Genomic DNA, 21,183 nt, shown 5'->3' with positions numbered 1-21,183 from the left:
TAAAGGGCATCTAAATACGCTTTACTACATAAATTAATGTCAACTATAATTACAAATATAATCATTCAATTTATAATCCGTGGGCCCTATGTAACTACCATAAAATGTGAATGACTTTTAAATGTACACTGATGTTAAGGTTTCTCTGGACTTAAGTATTCAGTGTCTTGTAAAAACATTTTCTTTTAGTCTTTGACTTTTGGTCATCTTCTCAAATAGATTCTTTTTTCTCCTGCCAGCTTGGTCTCAGCCAATTTCATAATGTTTTCCTTATAAATTTTTGTCAACTCTAGTTTTATATTAATTCAAGTACCCCTGAAATTACTCGCATTCCAATCATCCTAATGGAATAGTTGAAGAGATGAAATGATTTTGTTTGCTATGGCTGGTGTCTACATGTCAGGAATCTTAACTTTTCTTGCTTATTATCTTATGATTTTGGTCTTGTGACACTGAGCACCCAAGAAGCTCATCTTTTCTTTATTTTCTCATTTGAAACAAAGCGATGATGTTTTGTGTCTAAATTTGGATCATTTTAGGTAAATTTCTCAAGGTACTTGGTAAATTACTAACCAAAAAAGTCATGAAGAAAATGGGAAGGGAAAAGTAATTCATATTTTGTTGAGTAACTACCATTTTCTAAAGACCGAGTTCTATGCATTATATGTATTATTTCATAATATTCTCCTGTTTCTTTCTTTCTTTTTCTTTTTGAGGAAGATTAGCCCTGAGCTAACATCTGCTGTCAGTCATCCTCTTTTTGCTGAGGAAGACTGGCCCTGAGCTAACATCTGTGCCTATGTTCCTCTACTTTTTTTATATGTGGGACACCTACCACAGCATGGCTTGCCAAGCAGTACTGTGTCCTCACCTGGGATCCAAACTGGCGAACCCTGGGCCGCTGAAGTGGAACATGCAAAGTTAACCGCTGCACCACTGGGCCAGCCCCTCTCCTGTTTCTAATGATAGCCTGGTTTCTTTTGTAGGATTACTCATAGGCTATATTACTATTTGGAAATCTATGATTTATATAGGCCATTGTTTGATAAGCAAAGTTAGACCTCCCATCACCAGTGGTTCTAAAATGCATATTGAGACTCTAACAGCTTTGTATGTGTGTTTGTTGGCATATGTCCAGATATAGGGGCTGTTGATGGCATTGCCTTTGACTGGATCAATAGAAGAGTTTATTACAGTGACTACACCAACCAGATATTGGTTTTTGCTGTCATATGCTCCACTTGAAAAGAAAGTTGGGGGCTTATGTAAAGCAATGGTTAGGCCTAGGCATTGGGCTGCCAGTTGAGGAACTCAATCTTTCTGGATTCTAGCAATTTTTTTTTTAACTTCATTTTAGGCTGAAGATTGAACGCAGCACTCTAACGGGCTTGGAACGTGAGGTCATTGTCAGCGCAACCTTTCATCCTTTTGGCTTGACTCTCTATGGCCAGTATATTTACTGGACTGACTTCTCTGCAAAAAAAGTTTACCGAGCTAACAAATATGATGGGTCAGGTCAGATGGCAATGACCACACGTTTTAGCTTCGAGCCTGAGGGTATTCGTGTTGTTGTGAAGGACCAGCAACGGCAGTGCAGTAATCCTTGTGATGAGTTTAATGGGGGCTGCAGCCATATTTGTGCACCAGGTAAGGCATTGCCCATGAAGATACAATCGTGCAGAGTAGCAATAATGATGACAACTGCTAGGAAAAGGTGAAAGAATATTCAGCTCTAACTGGAGAAAAAAGAATCCAAATTCTCCTTGATTTCAGAGTAATTCATAAAATAGATTTGGGGGTTTGTCTAGTGAGAGAAAGACTGACAGGTTTATTTCCTATTCAACATGGAGCCCTTTTATGAAGGCGTTTTTAATTCAAGCTTGATGGAGGTAGAAAGAAAGTTGAGGGTTTGTCTACCGCACTTTACGACTTGAATACAAATTCCGTCAATGAGCTTACCTTCCTTATAAAAGGATCTCATTCTTCCACTTGGAAGGTACAATTTATAGCTTGAAAGATTTCTGATGATATTTTAGAATGTAGTATGTGCTTCATAGTGTGTTTTATAGAGAACAACAAGTTCATAGGAAGATATGCCTTTTGATATGATATCATTGCTTTGCAGATTTTGCTGAGAAGGGAGAATCATGGCTATTGTTTCCGTGTAGATGAGAGGCGGTTGTTTAAAGATTAGGGTGAATTAGACACATTTATTAGAAATTGGTGGTTATTCTTTTTGATGGAAAAATGACTCAGAATATAGTTGAAAGGTTGATGGGAAGAGTTTCTATGGCTTGTCTTATGGCACATTTAATACAGAGCTGTTGCCAGTGCTATTTTAGAGGAGAAAATGTTCACTCCACAAATCTTTTCCTTTTTCTGGACCTACCCTTCTTCAGGTCCAAATGGTGCTGAGTGCCAGTGTCCACATGAGGGCCGGTGGTATCTGGCCAACGACAATAAGCACTGCATCGTGGACAATGGTACGCGGTGCGATAGTTCCAAGTTCACCTGCCTCAACGGGCACTGCATCTCAGAGCAGTGGAAATGCGACAACGACAATGACTGTGGTGATGGCAGTGATGAGCTGGAAAGTGTCTGTGGTGAGTTGGACTCTTGGAGCTTTTTGTTAGGAGCTAACAATGTCTTTATGCCGAGTATTTGGTACAGAATCCTGCTGTGTATGAATAAGTTTGAAATTTGTTCCTAAGCATCTTGTTAGAACTGAAAAACATTTACTCTGAGAATCCAGACTGCGTTTCTGTTAAATCACATATAAGCTGATGTATATGCTGTGGAGTAGCATATGATACTTTATTAGGAAGCCCTTCTGTAGTGGTTAAGAGTAAAGGTGCTGGATTCAAATCCTGGCTATGGCATTTACAATCTGTATAGCTCTGGGAAAGTTACTTAACTTCTCTGAGCCTCAAACACCTCATATGTAAAATGGAGCTATTACTAGGATTCTTGTGAGGAGTAAGAGAAAACAATACATAAAAAACACAGCATGGCACTTGGTGATGCTAAGTATGACTTAGCATGGAGCTAGGGGTTGCAATCAGTGATTGTTAGCATTTTATTAATCTTCATAGCTCAAGGATCATTAATTCAATAATTTTATTGAAATCTCTCCGAATATTCAGCTTCCATCAGAATAGGGTGAGTAAAATACTGACATTTCTCAGGAAGTTCTGAGGTTAGTTACCTTTTTCTAGTACAGTGTGTAGGGGCTAAGAGTTTTATTTTTCCCAAATAAATTATATTTTCATGCTTTTCTGTGATTGAGGTAAACTTTTAGGTTGAGATGATAGAGAAGTGGAGTGACATTTTCATTTGCTTAAAATGCTTCATTTGCAAAAAAAGCATCCAACATATTTGCTTAATCTAACTAATTTAGTGTTGTCTCACTTTGCAAGCAGTCCGTTTTGCAGCTGTTTTTGCCTTGGAAGGTAAACTCAAAGTGTCTACTTTATTTGATTGTATCTTTTTAGCAATTAGAGTGATCCTTTAGTCAAGAGGTTTCTTCACTGTTCTTTCCTCTTCTTAGCGTTTCACACCTGCCCTCTGACAGCCTTCACCTGTGACAATGGGCGATGTGTCCGATATCATTATCGCTGTGATCACTACAATGACTGTGGTGACAACAGTGATGAGGCAGGGTGCCTGTTCAGGGACTGTAACGCCACCACGGAATTTACTTGCAGTAACAGAAGGTGCATACCTCTTCAGTTTGTCTGCAATGGCATAAACAACTGCCACGATAACGATACCTCAGACGAGAAAAACTGCCGTAAGTTCACCTTAAGTATTTGTTGTGCTTTCGGGTCGGAAGTCTTAGACCATGGGAGATGAAATTTTTATATGAAAGAAAGGCTTTCTGAAAAAAGAACTAAGTATTCATCTAAAACATAAATTTTGTTTTAATACATTCTACAAAATGATTTTTAAAAACAACTGTACCTAATATTTGAATTATTTACCTGAATTTATGGATGCATACAACCATTGACTATTTTAACCTTAAATATTTTATCCTTGGTTTATATATCTGCCAGACTAAAAATTCATTTGACAAAATTTTCAATTGTTTTAAAGCTCTAACAATAGTTGCAGACAAAAATTATTTCATAGATGTGTTGTGGTTAATCTTTGTTGTGCAAAAAGCTATACAGTACAATGTTGACTGAAAAGATTTGTCTCTTTAGTTTTTCTGGTAAATTGCCCTGTAGTTAATTTGTTTTTCCAAAATTTCTGGCATTTGCACTTTAGCATCTTGGGAAAACAAAAGGGCAGAACGTAAGTACAAATATATTTTCAGTTTGGATGTATCTACCTGCTCTGCCACTTTTGTAGGTAGAGTTATACACAATATTTATTTAGGTATGCTTTTTAAAAGAAGTATTTCTTATGGAAAATTTCAAACATACACCAAAGTAGAAAGAATAGTTTACTATATCCATCACCCAGCCTCAACATTTATCAACAAGTGGTCAATCTGTTTCACCCATTTCCCTCAACTTTTTTTCTGAGGATTTTAAAGCAACTCCCAGACATGCATATCACCAATAAAGACATTTTGAAAAACAACTACCATGTCATTATAATGTCTAGCAAAATCAACAATACATATTTGATATCCTTGACTACTCAGTCCCTATTCAAATTTTCTCACTTATCCCCAAAATGTCATTTTACAGTTGTCTGTTCAAATTAGGATTCAGACAAGGTCTATACACTGATTTTGGTTGTTAAAACTCTGTAACCTTTTTGATGCCACAACAGTGCCCACTTTTTTTTTCTTCCTGAGGCAGATTCGCCCTGAGGTAATATCTGTTGCCAATCTTCCTCTTTCAGTTGAGGAAAATTCACCCTGAGTTAACATATGTGCTAATTTTCCTTTATTTGTATGTAGGTCACCACCACAGCATGGCCACCACCAAGTGGTATAGATCTGCACCTGGGAACTGAACCTGGGCTGCCAAAGTGGAGCACACTGAACTTAACCACTAAGCCTCAGGGCTGGCCCCCCCTCACTATTTATTTATTTGAGGAAGATCAGCCCCGAGCTAACATCTGCTGCCAATCCTCCTCTTTTTGTTGAGGAAGACTTCCCCTGAGCTGACATCCATGCCCATCTTCCTCTACTTTATACGTGGGATGCCTGCCACAGAATGGCTTGCTGAGTGGTGCAGTGTCCGCACCTGGGATCTGAACCAGTGAACCCTGGGCTGCCGAAGTGGAATGTGTGCACTTAACTGCTGTGCCACTGAGCTGGCCCCTCACTAATTTATTTATTTATTTATTTTGAGGAAGATCAGCCCTGAGCTAACATCTGCTGTCAATCATCCTCTTTTTGCTGAGGAAGACTGGCCCTGAGCTAACATCTGTGCCCATCTTCCTCTACTTTATATGTGGGATGCCTACTACAGCATGGCTTGCTGAGTGGTGCCATGTCCACACCCGGGATCCTAGCTGGCGAGCGCCCCGGGCCACCGAAGTGGAACGTGCACACTTAACTGCTGTGCCACCGGGCCGGCCCCCTCACTATTTATTTTTAATGCCATTGATTTGTCCTGTGGAATGTCCCACATTCTGGATTTGACGAATTGCATAGTTGAGCCATTTGATTTGTTATTTTATTCCTCTTATTTCCTATTAACTGGAATTTGGATGTAGAGTTTTGATTACATTAGGTTCAGTTCTTTGGGTGAGAGCACAGTATAGGTGGAGCTGTGTGTTTCTTGTTACATCGCACATGAGGCACCTTATGCTTGTTTGTTCCACTTGAAGTGACGATGAAATTAATCACTGCATTTAGAGGTTAGCCTGAATCTTCCCTTAGGAGGTCCCCACCAACCTTTAATGCAATGGTTTTTGCATCCATGGATGGTTGTTTCATAAATCCATTATTTCTTTAAGGGTTACAAAATAGGCATTTTAAAATTCTGTTATTCCTTCCACATTTATTAGCTGAGGTTCCATAAAGAAGAAATTTTCCTTATCAACTATTTGTTACACTGAAGTACAATTCTACAGGATAAATGCTTGATACTTTCCCTTTGTCAGTTTTCAGAGTAATGCGTTGGTGACCAATGAGCACTAAGTTTTTGTTTTGTTTTGTTTTTACAATTGTATTAAACCCATGGATTTTTACATGTGATGTGTTTTAATGCAGTGAAGTCATTTATTCTTTTTTGTGTTCAGTTGTCCTATCTTAGGTCAGTGGCTGCCCTGCTAAGTTGGCTCTTCTGTTATTCTAACATGGCCCTGGTTAGTCTTCCATAGTGCAGACTTGTATATTTCCTATCTCAGGCCTGGAATTAGCCACTTATCCAAGGAAACCTCATTCCTTTTGTGATATTTAGAAATTACCACAGTATTGGGGTGACCATTCCTACATGGTTTTTGTTGCTTCTAGGCCTTTTTAGAGGATAGACCTAGGAAATACAATTTTTAAGGAAAAAAAAATTACGTCGTATTTCCCATTTTAATTTAAGATGACAGGTTTTTTGCTTCTTAGATTTTATAATCATGTCTCTTCTGTTATACTTAAAATCTTGGTTTCTAATGATGTTGACATATTTACTTATTGGCTTTATTCTACAGTGAATTCAGAATGCCCATAATAATTTCAAAATAACCACACAAATAGTACTGCCCCGGATACATCTACTAAATGTAATTTAAGATTTTAGGTCCTTCTTGTTCTTGGATTATGTCCTGCTAAGAATAGGCAGTCAAAATACTGGTTTTTAGAATTATTTGAATTTTTTTCTCTGTATGGTTATGTTATCAACTTGATTTACTGTTACCTTTATTTGTTACTATTTCCAAATTTTAGAATGACTTTCCTTTTTCCGTTTTTATTTCTATGAAATAATGTACATGGTTCCATAGTCAAAATTATGCGACAAGGTACAGTCACAGAAGTCTTTCATCCTTGTCCTTTCCACCCTGCTCTGTCCATACTATTCTGAATCTACCCATAGGGGTGACAATTTTCAGTAGTTTATCTTTTCATTGTAGTTGTTGTTTTTGATATAAGCATCTCTCTTGCTACACACACACACTCATATCATCATTTTTCTTACACATAAGATAGCCTACTGTTTTGAATCTTGCTTTCCTGCTGTTAACAATATATCTTGGAGATCATACCATTCTTCCTTATCAACATATAGGGATCTTCTTCGTTACTTTTTACAGCTACATATTACTCCATTGTGTGGATATGTCATAGATTATTTAACCAAGAGTCGGACTCTTGTCGATACTATTAAATAATGAAAACAGGTGATTTAAACGTAAAGTAACCTCACTCCCCTCCTTCATCCCCCAGTATTAGCTGGAAATATCTCTTTACTATAGAATCTATGGTGTAACATAAGTGTCATGGATCATGCTTCTGTGATAGCTTTGAAAATGCCTTCCTTCTGGTGGTTTGTGTTCTGCAATAGATCTGTTAGCATGGACATTCTTTATGATATATATGTGGTGGGTATGTTCCCAATGTTTATCTGGTTGTCTTTTTCAAGCTGATCGCACTTGCCGTCCTGGATACATAAAATGTCAGACTACAAATATTTGTATTCCCCGTCTTTACTTGTGTGATGGAGACAATGACTGTGGAGATATGAGTGATGAAAGTCCCATTTTCTGTGGTAAGATAAATCTACCTCTCTTTCTGTGGTTCCAGGGTTGCATGTCTTGAGCTAATACAAAGATATACAGCCTGGGTGTTTGGGCTAATTTCAGTTCGTCATCTCAAGTTGACCTTGTAAGTAAATGGAGAAGGCCATTAATTTAGGATGTGGTTGAAGGGGCATAAGAAGCCCCTTTTCTCTGTTCCTTGGCTGGATGTCCGAATCCAAATATTTCTTCCAGAGACCAGCTCTGATACCTAACCTTCCACAATGGCAGAGCCATTTCTCTCAGAGTTGAAGGCCTTTTGTCTTCAGGAACTCCAGGCAGAATTTGCACATTAAGCCCTTATATTTACTCTTAGTAGGGTTATGGTAGCCGTTAGTAACTGAAAGAATTTTTGTATCTTTTTAGTCTGTTTGAATTTCAGAAACTTTTATTTCATATTTAGCAATTTGGTTCAATCAAACTATTTCCTGTATTATAATCGAAATTAAAAGGCCTTTCTTAAGCTTGATAACTTTCAGACTGTTAGTGTAAATAGATGCGTAATTTAAGAGTTTAGTAATTGTCACCAGGTGAGGCTACAGTCCAAGGGCAGGAGTTGGTTGAAATAACAGCAACAAGAGGAAGCAGAATTCAGGACACAGCCATTAGCTAGGGACAGGCAGATTGGAACTAGTGCGAACCTTTCAGGCACCTCTGCTTCCTTACCAGATTTTCCCTGGTAAGTCGTCAGATATCATGGGCCAAAGCAAGGGATCCTAGCAGACCAGAAGAATTAAGAGACTTGATTCTGGTTTGTACCCACATAACAATTTAGAAAACACATCTGACCAGAGCTTCTTAAGGTTATGTGAGAAAAGAATCAATGTTCACACATAGGCAGAGTCGTTTACTCAAATAAAGATCCCATATATATTACAAGGACAAATAAGAGCAGAACTTTGCTAACTCTCTAGAATTATGGTGTAGCATGGCTAAAAGGTTGTATATAGGGTGAACTCAGACCATATTGTTGTTTTTGCTTTTAATTATTATTTCAATGGAATTTGTTTAATTTTGTGTTATAGCAGAAAACATAGAACCAAGTCTTCTTTCACATAATTTGTGATTTTATGCATCAAAAAATGTTTCTTTGGCATTTCTAACAAATAGAATTTATTTTTGGATTTCTGGAATCTAGAAAAAACTTCTGGAAAACTAGAGCAGTATCGCCTGCCTTCTTTCTCTACCATACTCTTATGGAAAGCTTGTACATAAGCCCATGTCCCAGGCTCAGTCTTTCTTTCTTGGCAACTATTACACAGTTCAGAGAGATAGGCAGATTGTTAATACTGATGGGAAGCAGCTTGTGCTTTGCTCATGGCTTTTGTTCTTTCTCTCCTCCAGCCTCTCAGACGTGCAGCAGCACTGAGTTCCAGTGCACTTCTGGGCGCTGTATTCCTATCCATTGGTATTGTGATCAAGAAAGAGATTGTTCTGATGGCTCTGATGAACCTTCTACTTGTGGTAAGAGAGTAAGCAAGCGTGAAAAGCATTATGATGCAACTAGACAGCCTCTTCCAACTACTTCAGATACAGACTAGGGTCATGACTGCTGCGTGTTTCCTCTCCCTGCTCCTTCTTTCAGCTGAGATGCTGAAACAACTCAGCAGACATTCATTAAGAACCTCTTAGTGCAGGGCACTGTGTGGGTTGCTGACCAGGATAGGGAGGTTGCTGATTGATGCTGATAAAATGAGATTATGTTGGTGATGCACCTAATACTGTACCTGGCTTGTAGAACTCAATTTTAACTGACTCTGAATTGGAATTTCTGAATTTGGCTGAGTTCAAACTCGTAACATTGTAGGAGGATCCAAAAGTGATTGGAATCATCATAGACATGGGGAAGAGGGGCATATTATGGACACACATCCTCTTCTTGTTGTGTCTGTGTGCCAGCTTTTGAAGTAAGGTCCCATGGCCATCCGAGTTTCCTAAAAACTTCCCGGGACCTTCCAGTTCCTGGAGGCAGTTGTGCTTGTTTGTATTTGAAGGCTGCTATTTACCTTTGCTAATTGTAATCTATATCCATGCACATTATTTTACATAATTTTAAAAATATGAAGATTTCCATGGGAACCAAAGTCATAGTGAGAGCAATTAGTTCCAACTGCCTGACATATTTAAATAAAAACAAACAGAATCTACATATGAATACATTCTCTTAAAATGCAGATGTATTGTTTTAAAGAAATAATGAGACATATACAAAAAAGCATAATTCCTATTTCTTCGCCCTTTCTCCAATCTCCTCTTCCCCAGAGATAATCACTATTAAGGGTGGGTTTGAATTCTTCTTACCTTTATCTATACATCCTGATACGTAGATTTTAAAACACCTTACTATATATATATTTTTTCCTGCAATTTGCCCTCCACCCCCCTTCTTTTTTAGCTTAACAATGTCTTGTCAGCATGTTAGCAAATACAGATCTACCTCATTCCTTTGAATATTACTGAATATTACTCTAAAGTGTGGATGTTCCATGTGTTTTTATCCCTTTCCTAACTGATGGACATTTAGATTGTTTCCGTTGTTTCACTACGCAAAATAACACAGGGATGAACATCCTTTTACAAACTCTTTGTGCACGTGTGGGAAGATTCTTGTGAACTAGATTTCTAGAAATGGTGTTGCTGTGTCAAAGGGGCTATGTCTCTTCAAAAGGCTGTATCAATATATACTCTTTTCTTACCAGCTTATGAGAGGTACTGCTTCTCCTTACTGATATCATTGTGCTGTATTTTTAATAGTTAAATTTTCTTTTCCCCCTAGGCTAATTTTGAGGAGTCCCTGGGTTTGTGGGCCTAAGAAAACTTGATTAGTTGAATAGGGACATGTAGGGATATGATTGAAGAATTTGAATCAGTCTGCTAGACAGCCCAGGCTATGTATGGCAGGCCTCTCTCAAGATTTCTGGACTGCAAACCACTCTTCACCAAGAGTGCTTTTAATTTTTTTTCAGTGCACGATGAACCAACATGCTTAAGCGATGAGTTCAAGTGTGACAGTGGGAGGTGCATCCAAAGAGAATGGATCTGTGATGGTGATAATGACTGTGGGGACATGAGTGATGAAGATGAAAGGCACCAGTGTGGTGAGTGAAACCAGTTAATTCCTCAGCAGAGTCACATTCCGGGGAAACTCAGTCGATTTACTTTTCTGCCTTTGGAGAGTATGATTATCAGGCAGATTCCTCTTTAATTGAATGCACACGGATAGAATGCTACCTTTATTTTTCCACTCTGGAATTGTTTGCTATCATTTGCTTAAATGCTTTAAAATGATAAGAAATGATTTTAATGTTTATTCTTTTTCTCTTGCATTTAGCTAATGGAAATAATGTTCTACTTTTCCAGAGCAGACGACGAGATCTCAGTTGGCCACTCTTAATAGCAGCTTTAACAGAGTAGTAATTAACTGTGCCCATAGTTTCATCTAATACTTTAGGCCCCTAATTTGGGGGAGGGGGTGAGAGGAGGGTTATGCCTTTTCATTGGATTATGGAACAAACAGACCAACAGAGCATGGAACTCTTAGCTAAGGTGTCTTAGAAGCGTCTTTCCATGGTGGAACAATAAAAAACAATGGCTCCCTGATGTTTGCATTTGATCTAATCTCATATATCTGTGACTTTGGTGATGGGCCATAGCTCCACACATACTCTATTCCTTAAAATGGGTTGTTGGCAGCTGCACAAACATGAACTGTAGCATGTACTTTCTCCCACCGGCCCTCGCCAGGACCTCCCTCCTTTTGTCTCCCATACACTCACAGTGAGATTGAATAATACATCTGTTCTGTTATTCTGCGGGCATTAATGGTTATGTATTAGCATCTCATCTCTTTCCTAACAGTGTCATGGTTTCTGACAACTCTTGTATACCCTAATTCTACTTGAAGTGATAGCTATAATGTAGTTGAAAAAGCACTAAATTTGGAGGAAAAAAACCCTAGATTTGAAGCCCTAGCTCTTTAGAAATTTCTATGACTTTGAGCTGTCTAGTTAACCATTTTGAGCTTCAATTTTCTCATCTGTAGAACTGGCATAAAAATGCCTATCTTACATTGTTTGTGTGATTATACTTTGTGAACAAAAATGCTTATCTCTTCCTTTTGAAAAAAAAATCTAAGGTCTAAAGCAATTGAAATGGAATTTTGGTGTTTTTATTATGATCTATTGTTACCATAGCAACATAATTTGTCTACCTGTTTTCCCCTCATTTTGTTAAGTAGCATAAAGCAAGAGAAATAATGGTTCAGAATGAATTTGACTGTAGATGAGCTCTCATGTTTCTGATTCTTGTGTGCTTTGCTTTCAGAGAATCGCAGCTGCTCCGGCTCTCAGTTTCACTGTGTACATAGCACACCTCCATCCAGGAGGTGCATACCCCAATCTTGGGTCTGTGATGGCGACGCAGATTGTGCTGATGGCTATGATGAGCATCAGAATTGCACCAGGAGGTCTTGCTCTGAAAATGAGTTCACCTGTAGCAATGGACTGTGTGTCCCACACTCTTACAGGTGAATTGGGGATTTAAAAATTTCCCAGAAAACCTCAAATATCCATGGGGGCAGGGCGGACTTATCTGTTAGGCATGGTGGTCACAGTGCCTAGTGCCATGGTACTTTTAGTGGCTTATGAAAATGTTTAGATTTTTTTTAAATAAGAAAAAGAAACTTCAGGGTAAAGAAAGTATTTAATATTAATATATTTGCCTTTATACCAGTGTAGTCATTAAATATAGTTTTAAATATTTTTATGGAGGAAGGGGCCCATGAAGGCAAAAGTGCCTTGGACTTATGAAAGGCACAATGTGACCTTGCGTAAAAGGCCAGGGAGATGAATGAAGTGGGCTTATTATATAAGAAAATTCTTTGTTGAAGCAAGTGATCCTCTTAGTTTTCAGTTTTCCACTTGGAGTAGAGGCATGGGTACAAGAAATCCTTCACTTCTCTCTGCTATAAGAAAAATAACAAGCGTCATACTTGATGATGATAAATGGAGCTTGGCACTTAGGCTCAGAGTCAGTGAGACACAAGGAAAGGCAGGTGAACTGAGAGTGCATGCTCCAGATAAGAAATGCAAATGCTGCTCAGCATCATGCAAGAGTGTTCTTTTTTTGAGAGATATTGGAAATCTGGATTTTCATATGAAATATTCTGATTTTAAATGCTGGAAACAAATTTTAAAATTCTAAGAACACTGATTGGTCAAACAGATTCAGTTCACACCTTGCCAGTTTTGGGGGACCTCTCCTGTGATATTCTGTTTGATTTCTTTTTTTTTGTTTCCCACTGTGTAATTTCAGGTGTACATTATTATGTATCAGTTTCTGTATAGACTGCATCATGCTCACCACCAATAATCTGGTTTTTATCAATCACCATACATACATGCCTCTTTACCCCTTCCCCCCCAACCCCCCCCCCCACCTCTTCCTCTCTGGTAACCACTAATCTGTTCTCTTTATCCATGTGTTTGTTTATCTTCCACATATGAGAGAAATCATATGGTGTTTATCTTTCTCTTTCTGGCTTATTTCACTTAACATAATACCCTCAAGGTCCATCCATGTTGTTCCAAATGGGACAATTTTGTCTCTTTTATGGCTGGGTAGTATTCCATTGTATATATATATATATATATATATATCACATCTTCTTCATCCATTCATCAGTTGATGGGCACTTGGGTTGCTTCCACGACTTGGCTACTGTGAATAATGCTGCAGTGAACATAGTGCATAGATCTCTTTGTACTGTTGATTTCATGTTCTTTGGATAAATACCCAGTAGTGAGACAGCTGGCTGGGTCATGTGGTATTTCTACTTTCAATTTTTTGAGAAATCTCCATACTGTTTTCCATAGTGGCTGCAGCAGTTTGCATTCTCATCAGCAGTGTATGAGGGTTCCCTTTTCTCCACATCCTGTGCAACACTTATTGTTTCTCATCCTGTTAATTATAGCCATCCTGATGGATGTGAGGTGATATCTCATTGTAGTTTTGATTTGCATTTCCCTAATAAATTAGTGACGTTGAACATCTTTGCGTGTGCCTGTTGTCCATCTGTATATCTTCTTTGGAAAAATGTCTGTTCGTATGTTTGATTTCTTATTACTTTCTCCACATGCAGTATTTCAAAAAGTTTATACTTTTTTAGTGCCCCAACTTCTCACTATCCCTACTTAGCAAATTTGGATTTCGGGACCATAGAGAAGGAAAATGACATGTAAGTTTCAATCCTGATGGAATAGGAGAGTAGGAGGACATTAACACAAATAGTGAGTCCAGGAGGGAGTCTGCTCAAGATGGAGGGTGAGTTTGATGTAGTAGGACTTCTTGGTATGCCTAATATGTATGAGGCATTTGGATACATGGAACTGGAGATAAGAAGAGATATTGCATGTGCCGAGGACTGTTAAAGGGCATACACACATATGGAGAGAACAAGAACTGTTAGTTTACAGTCTGCTAGGGAAGGAGATGGAAAAGATATAGGAAGACGTCACAAGAGCAGCCAGCAGAGCTTCTGGGGCCATTTGCTTAGGGGCAGGCAGCTCCTCAACAGGCCCTGAGGTCCTGGTGGCATATAGTGTGGTACAGAACTATGTGTTCATGACGGTGGTCCTGAGGAAGTCAGAGAAGGCTAGATCATGTCCTGTGAAGGCTACAAAAGGAGCAGGGATGTGGCATTATGGCCAAAAAATAGTAGTGATTAAAGAAGTAGATAAATATTGTCTAGAAAATATACTGCTGTGGGATGAGTCGTCCCCTGATGAAGCCCAAGTAGACATTGATGAGAGGTGGTAGCTTGAGTATTGACAACCTGAAGACATTCGGGAGACCGAGCTGTCTCCTTTTGTGGTGAACTTGCATTTAAATATGCTTAGTCTATATTTACCTGATATGGATGTGATCTGTAGATTTTTATTCTCTGTAAGTGGAAGGGAATAAATCTTTATCTGTATTTTCTCCCTACTTGCTCAAGAGTTCTATTACTTTGTACTGCAATTTGGTTCTTCTGAATTACGTAAATATTTAATACCATCAGTCGGATTTATTCTGAAAACCTAGACATAGGATCTAGGGAATAGAATTATATCAGGTCTTGATTTTGATCAGACTCTAGGTTATCTCACTCCCTTTCTGAGCTTTCTGAGCTTTCTGAGCTCTGCCTACATTATTACTATGATCTTGCAGCCCTGCCAGACTTTTACGGATTTCATTCATCTTGTCCTTCCTTTCTTCCTTCCTTATTTCCTTTCTCTCTCTTCTTCTTTTTTTCGGTGAGCTTTCTGAATTGCTTTTGCCAAGGGTTTATGACAGAGGAGAAAAAATTACTGTTTTTCTGGTATGGGGTCTAAAATAACTCCAAATTCTGTTTGCCCGGAGTGCCAGTAGCCACCACTAAGTGCGCTGTTAATGTGCACCCTCTTGCTTGCTTGGCAGAATGTGTGCTCCTGTATTTCATAGAATGGTACAAGGAGTCATTTTTCCTATTGACTTTTTCTCTCTGGGCTTATTACTGACGCTCCTGAAGAACCTGGATAAGACTGAGTTGTGAGCAGCTCGCTGGAATACTGACGTGCAATTGTGTCTAAAAACCTAGTGATTTGCTTGCCTAATTGACTTTTTTTTCCTCTTGGATTGAATCTAAACTAGAGGAAAGAAAGCATTGGTATCTCAAATCATTTGGAAATGATCTGGAGACCAAATGGGGCTGAGCCAGCTTGCTTTGATCACAGCTCTCTTTACAGTTACTTGCATGCATTTTGGTATAAATCACATTGGAAGTACCCTAGGTTTGTGGGTGGGAGTGCTGATTAGAAGAACTGACCACAGGTCAGTTGTAAAATTGACCACATTCAACTTTGAAATCTTAATGTTTTTTTAATTCTCTGCCTCTAGTTCCCATGCCTTCCGTAGTGAATTATTTTACGAATTGTCAAACATTAGTTGTTCCCATCCAAGACTCCTTTATACTTAGGATGAGTACTGTTACTGTTAGCAGGACCGCCCTCCCCCCCTCCCTTCAGTAATCATGACTTTCATGGGATCTTGGAATAATGTAGAGAAGAAAGACTAGTCTGGCTCACACAATTTCAGGAATGTCCTCAGGATGCCTGGGAACGTTAGGTCCCCAAATACCTCCTAGAACTATGAAATGCCTCCTTCCTTTGCCGATTGTCCATGCTAATCTACTAGTTTTCCATCCTTTTCAACACTGTAACCATTCACATGTCATGGTAGGTAGCAGGAGTGTTATAATGAAAAAGGGAAGGAACAGGACTGCTACTGCAAACATTACTCCAATTGGAAGATATGTGTTCATGGAGGACACATCTAATAATCTTATCATTTATAATATATAGTACTTACCCTATGAATTTCCACTTGAGTATGGGCACTTCTATCATATGGCTACCAAAGATATTGCCAGTGTTGATAAACTGTCTCATTATCCGATGAATAGATCTGATGAACAACAAAATTATAAAAGCTGTATTTAATTAATTTATCAACTGGGGAAAAAAAGGAATGCAATTATTTTTAATAGCTCTAGACCCACATTTCCATGGTATCAACCAACACCTGGGGAAGTTGCATGGAATGCTAAATATTAGATTCATCTAGAGCTAGAGATTGGTGGGGTGGAAGAGGATTCTGGGGGAGAGAGGACTTAAGGACAGTGATGATCTTGGTATTGAAATAGTCGACCTGGCATTCAGGTAGATGGAGGAGGAAGCAAAGCCCCAAGTGGGTGATAGTTGAGACTTGTTGTCAACCTCTCCAAGAGTGATACTCGGTCTCCTAACACAGATGTGACTGGCGCAATGACTGTGGTGACTACAGTGATGAGAGGGAATGCTCCTACCCCACCTGCAATGAGAACCAGTTTACCTGTCAGAATGGGATCTGCATTTATAAGGTCTACACCTGCGATGGGGAAAATGACTGTGGAGATGACTCTGATGAGCTGGAGCACCTGTGCCACACCCCAGAAACCACGTGCCACCCCCATCAGTTCAAGTGTGACAACGGGAACTGCATTGAGATGGTGAAAGTCTGCAACCACCTAGATGACTGTTTAGACAACAGTGACGAGAAAGGATGTGGTGAGTATGCGGAAGATTTGGGAGAAGGAAAACGGGAGACTGCTTGTGGATTCTCAACTCTGTATGACTTTCCAGTTTGTCCTCTGAGTAGAAAATTACCAGATTACTATTGTTTGTCTACCAAAGGACAAGGATTTCTTGGTATATGAGGTTAGTACACAAACATTTTTGGACTAATTCGTCAGTTAGGCAGTTCATTACAGAGAACGGAGGATGAGCATATTCAGGCCATCAGTACCCAACAACATTGTTAAACAAGGCAAACAATGCTGATTCTCTTTGAACGCTTGGAATGACTTGTTACCTGGACTGTCCGTCTGCTAGAATTCCTTCGCCTGTTCTTCATTTTCATCCTCAGGTGTTTGAAGGGGACAGTTTTAACCTCCCCCTCACCCCAACCTCCACAAGCAAACCAGTGTAGAATTTATAATACACACAATTAGTAAGAATGTGTTCTCTTCTCTCTGTGTATAGTTTTTGGGTGAGCTTGGCCATGTGTCACAGAACCAGCCAGAGGTAGAGTGCTGGATGGCTCATCCCACTTTGTGAGAGCCAAATGTATATCTGTGATCAGTGATGTCACACTGGTAGTCTGAAATTGGTCATGGTGTATTTGCACCACTGAAATGGAAGATGCTACCAGTGAGAGCATTTTGTTCCCCCAGAGACCAGTTTTACCAGCACATTACTGGCCACGCTCTTTGTACTGCTCTTCCTTCTCTCTCCTGCCATTTTACTTTTTAAATTATTGTTTAAAAGAAGATTGGCTGGTATAGGATTCAAAGTCAAACTTAAGCTTGTTAGTTCTATTAGATATTCAAACCACTGGTGAAAGAGTAAGTTGAGGAGAAAGTTTGAAAAACAGTGACTTTTGAGTAATCTATGGCCTTTAGAAATCCCTTATTGTCTGTCTACTTTCAGCATGATTCATTAAGGATTGATGATGTAGAGTGGAAGTGCTGACTATAGATCATTATCGTGGATCCATTGCTGCCATTTTAGTTTTTCAGTGCTTTTGTTTTTTTTATGAGGAAGATTGGCCCTGAGCTAACATCTGTTGCCAATCTTCTTCTTTTTGCTTGAGGAAGATTGTCACTGAGCTAACATCTGTGCCAATCCTCCTCTATTTCATGTGGGATGCTGCCACAGCATGGCTTGACAAGCAGCACTAGGTCCATGCCCAGGATCTGGACCTGCAAAACCTGGCCTGCCGAAGCAGAGCACATGAACTTTACCACTATGCCACGGGGCTGACTGCCATTGCTGCCATTTTAGGTTCTCTAATACTTGTCTTTAACTTACAGGTATTAATGAGTGCAATGACGCTTCACTCAGTGGCTGCGACCAAAACTGCACAGATACTTTAACCAGTTTCTATTGTTCTTGTCATCCTGGTTACAAGCTTATGTCTGACAAGCGGACTTGTAATGATATTGATGAATGCGAAGAGACACCCTTTGTCTGTAGCCAGAAGTGTGAGAATGTAATAGGCTCCTACATCTGTAAGTGTGCCCCGGGCTACATTCGAGAACCAAATGGAAAGAACTGCCGGCAGAACAGTGACATCGAGCCCTATCTCATTTTTAGCAACCGTTACTATTTGAGAAATCTAACTACAGATGGCCATTATTACTCCCTCATTTTGCAAGGACTGGGCAATGCTGTGGCCCTGGATTTTGACCGAGTAGAAAAGAGACTGTACTGGATTGATAGAGAGAATAAAGTCATTGAGAGAATGTTTCTGAATAAAACAAACAGAGAGACAGTCATAAACCATAGACTACCAGCTGCTGAAAGTCTGGCTGTAGACTGGGTTACTAGGTAAGAAAACACCAAAGAGCTTTTTAAAAGTTAAAAAGTTTTCTGTTTTTTAAAAAATATTCTAACCATGTTTTCTTCTTAACAGGGAATTGATCTTTTCAACCTGAGTTAATATGTGGATATATTTAATGCTTCTGCATGTTTTTTTCCTGCTGTGTACCTAATATTCAAATAGGATACCACAGAATCTAAAATCTAGCGATTTTAAGAATTTACGGTATAATTTTTATGGGAGGGGGCATCACAAAGGAGGAAAGAGCTCTGCTATTGCTGGCCATTCAGTGAACTAGAGATGATTTTAAGGGTGATTCATGAATTCGTTGGTGCATTCAGTCATTTAAAACTGCTTGCTAAGTGCCTCCTACAGGCTGTGCCAGGCACGTGGGGGCTAGAGGTAAGCAAGACAGACTCAGCCCCTGCTTTCCTGGAGTTCACAGCCTTGCTTACAACGCTAGTCATTCCCAGCCTGGGCTGGTCATACAATAAAGGACAGCCAAACTGAAGCTGTTTTATTTTGAGATAGTTCTTCTAGAAGCTGAGGGTCTTTAAGGTGGCAGGTGGTGTTTTAATTGAACTTTACCAGATCAACAACACCTCTTAACATCGCTGTTGAATATTGAATCTATCAGATACTTGGCAGCATAAAGTAGTTGGCTTTGTGGTTAAAGGACATGAAGCTGCAGGCACTTGTGCTCCACATATTATTGCTGCAGTCGGCCCAGACCTACAGAGGACTCTTCCACAGCTTCCCTATTTGACCATCTTAAGAGTAAAGATCCAAAAATGGGGAGGTGGAAAGTTTGCTTCCTAGTTCTGCCTGAATAGTAGCTGGCCTGCCCTGGGACTCAATAAGTGCCTGCTGAGTAGTGAATAAAATATTGACTATGAGAATATGAGCATTTTATTTATAGTGGCTCTACTGGGTGTAAAAAAGCATAGTGATTAATGATTTACAGGAAGAGAACTAAATATGGTACTGTTCCTGCCCCATCCTTTGCTCCAATGCAGGGAAAAAAATATTTTAACCCTGAGATATTGTCATTCAGCCCTCTCTCCCTCAAACTGGTAGGATGATATTTTCCCCTGGATTTTAGCTACTTTCCTCTCCATGTAGGCATGTTCTTGACCACAGGAGAGAACTAGGTACATGTGTGGTAGCAGGGAAGCTAGAGCAAGAAACTCTAGGCTGAGGGTAGGATAAAATATCCTATGACCAAAGTATTTTCTCAGATGTTCAAGAAGGAGCAAAACTAGGCTAAACATTCCTTAAAACACAGAGGAAGAATAGCACCCAGTTACATTTAAGTGCGTAGGGGAGATTTCTAAGATATTAACTTCATTGAAATTGGAAACATTTCCCCAACATCAATAAAGATAGCCACTGCTAACCTAAGGGTGTTTTGTTTCCAAAGTCCTTACTCTTGATACACTAGTTTTTAAAAGCACCGTTATGTACGTTGGAAGATTGTGCTGACTCTTAGTCCTCTTAATTTTTCCATTAGTGGGGATGGAGTGTCTCTTAAAAAGAGTCTGCTGACAAGGCCAGTCTTTCGACTGTGGAATGAAGAGAAATTAATGAGTTGGCAGTAAGCTCAATAGAGTGACGTGCCCTATGGTGTAGCCAACCTTGAATTCCTGCTCTACCTGCTTGCTAATTGTACAACCTCAGGACCTGAGCAGCTTCATCAGGAAAATAGGGATGATAATAGCACCCGCTCCTAGACTTGTTGTGATCTTAAATAATATAATGTTTTAAAAAGTCCTTAGCCTAGGGTCTGAGATTTAGTAAGTATTCAACAAATAGCTGCTATTATTATTGCTATTCTTTGCTTCTGCATTGATGGAATCCAAGACTGTGGCCATCTCATTCATCAGGATTTACTCAGCTGAATGAACTGGCAAGGCTTGTACATTTATGCATACTCATTCCCTCATCCTCAAGCCTAATAAGGATGCTGCTGTCCTAAGCTAAATATTCTGACACCCAGGATGGTTGGATCAGTGCTTACCTTTCGCAAGGAGACATTTGGTCCTTTTGGAAGGGAAATCATTCTCCTTCCAGTTGGAATTGACTATCAGAGCCTAAATGACACTCAGATTCTAGAGGCATTGAACTCTTTGGAAGGTTATGGACACTTTAGGTCTCTGGTGAAAGTTGTGGACCCCTTGCTGGATAAAAGTACTTAACACATTTTATGCTCACACAATTTTGCATCAGTTTTAGAGGATTCACAGACCTCCCAAAGCCCAAGCTACCCTGATGTCAGGTTAGGGACCCCAATTAAGAACCCCTGCCTTAGAGAAAATAAATGGCTCCTATTGACTAGCAATATATTTAGAACTGAAATATCCTTGAGGTAGGAATTTCTGAGAGATTCTAACACATTTTTATAGCTTTTTAAGTTTGACTAAATAAAACCTAGCACAGGATAAGAAACTCATTTTGCCAGCCTAGTCTGGTGGAGCCAGGGAGGAGTAAGATTTCTCTATCCTAAGGATGCCGTGATTCAGTTTCTTTGTGCAGTCTCACTGATACATTCAGACAAGTCTG

General features: G+C 39.3%; 1 protein-coding gene across 1 annotated transcript in view; it reads left to right on the top strand.

Annotated features, from left to right (window-relative positions):
* LRP2 (LDL receptor related protein 2) overlaps positions 1-21,183 on the top strand; it is a 197,597-nt gene that overhangs the window by 126,658 nt on the left and 49,756 nt on the right. The window contains exons 42-50 of the mRNA XM_070580081.1: positions 1,358-1,647; positions 2,400-2,603; positions 3,548-3,790; positions 7,536-7,661; positions 9,034-9,153; positions 10,656-10,787; positions 12,013-12,214; positions 16,516-16,811; positions 18,116-18,632. Coding sequence (XP_070436182.1) covers positions 1,358-1,647; positions 2,400-2,603; positions 3,548-3,790; positions 7,536-7,661; positions 9,034-9,153; positions 10,656-10,787; positions 12,013-12,214; positions 16,516-16,811; positions 18,116-18,632 — 2,130 coding nt within the window. The remainder of the gene's footprint in view (positions 1-1,357; positions 1,648-2,399; positions 2,604-3,547; positions 3,791-7,535; positions 7,662-9,033; positions 9,154-10,655; positions 10,788-12,012; positions 12,215-16,515; positions 16,812-18,115; positions 18,633-21,183) is intronic.

The sequence above is a fragment of the Equus przewalskii genome, chromosome 17 (assembly GCF_037783145.1).
Source record: "Equus przewalskii isolate Varuska chromosome 17, EquPr2, whole genome shotgun sequence".
NCBI lineage: Eukaryota > Metazoa > Chordata > Mammalia > Perissodactyla > Equidae > Equus > Equus przewalskii.
The sequence above is the reverse complement of the archived record's forward strand: the minus strand, read 5'-3'. Positions and strand labels throughout refer to the sequence as shown.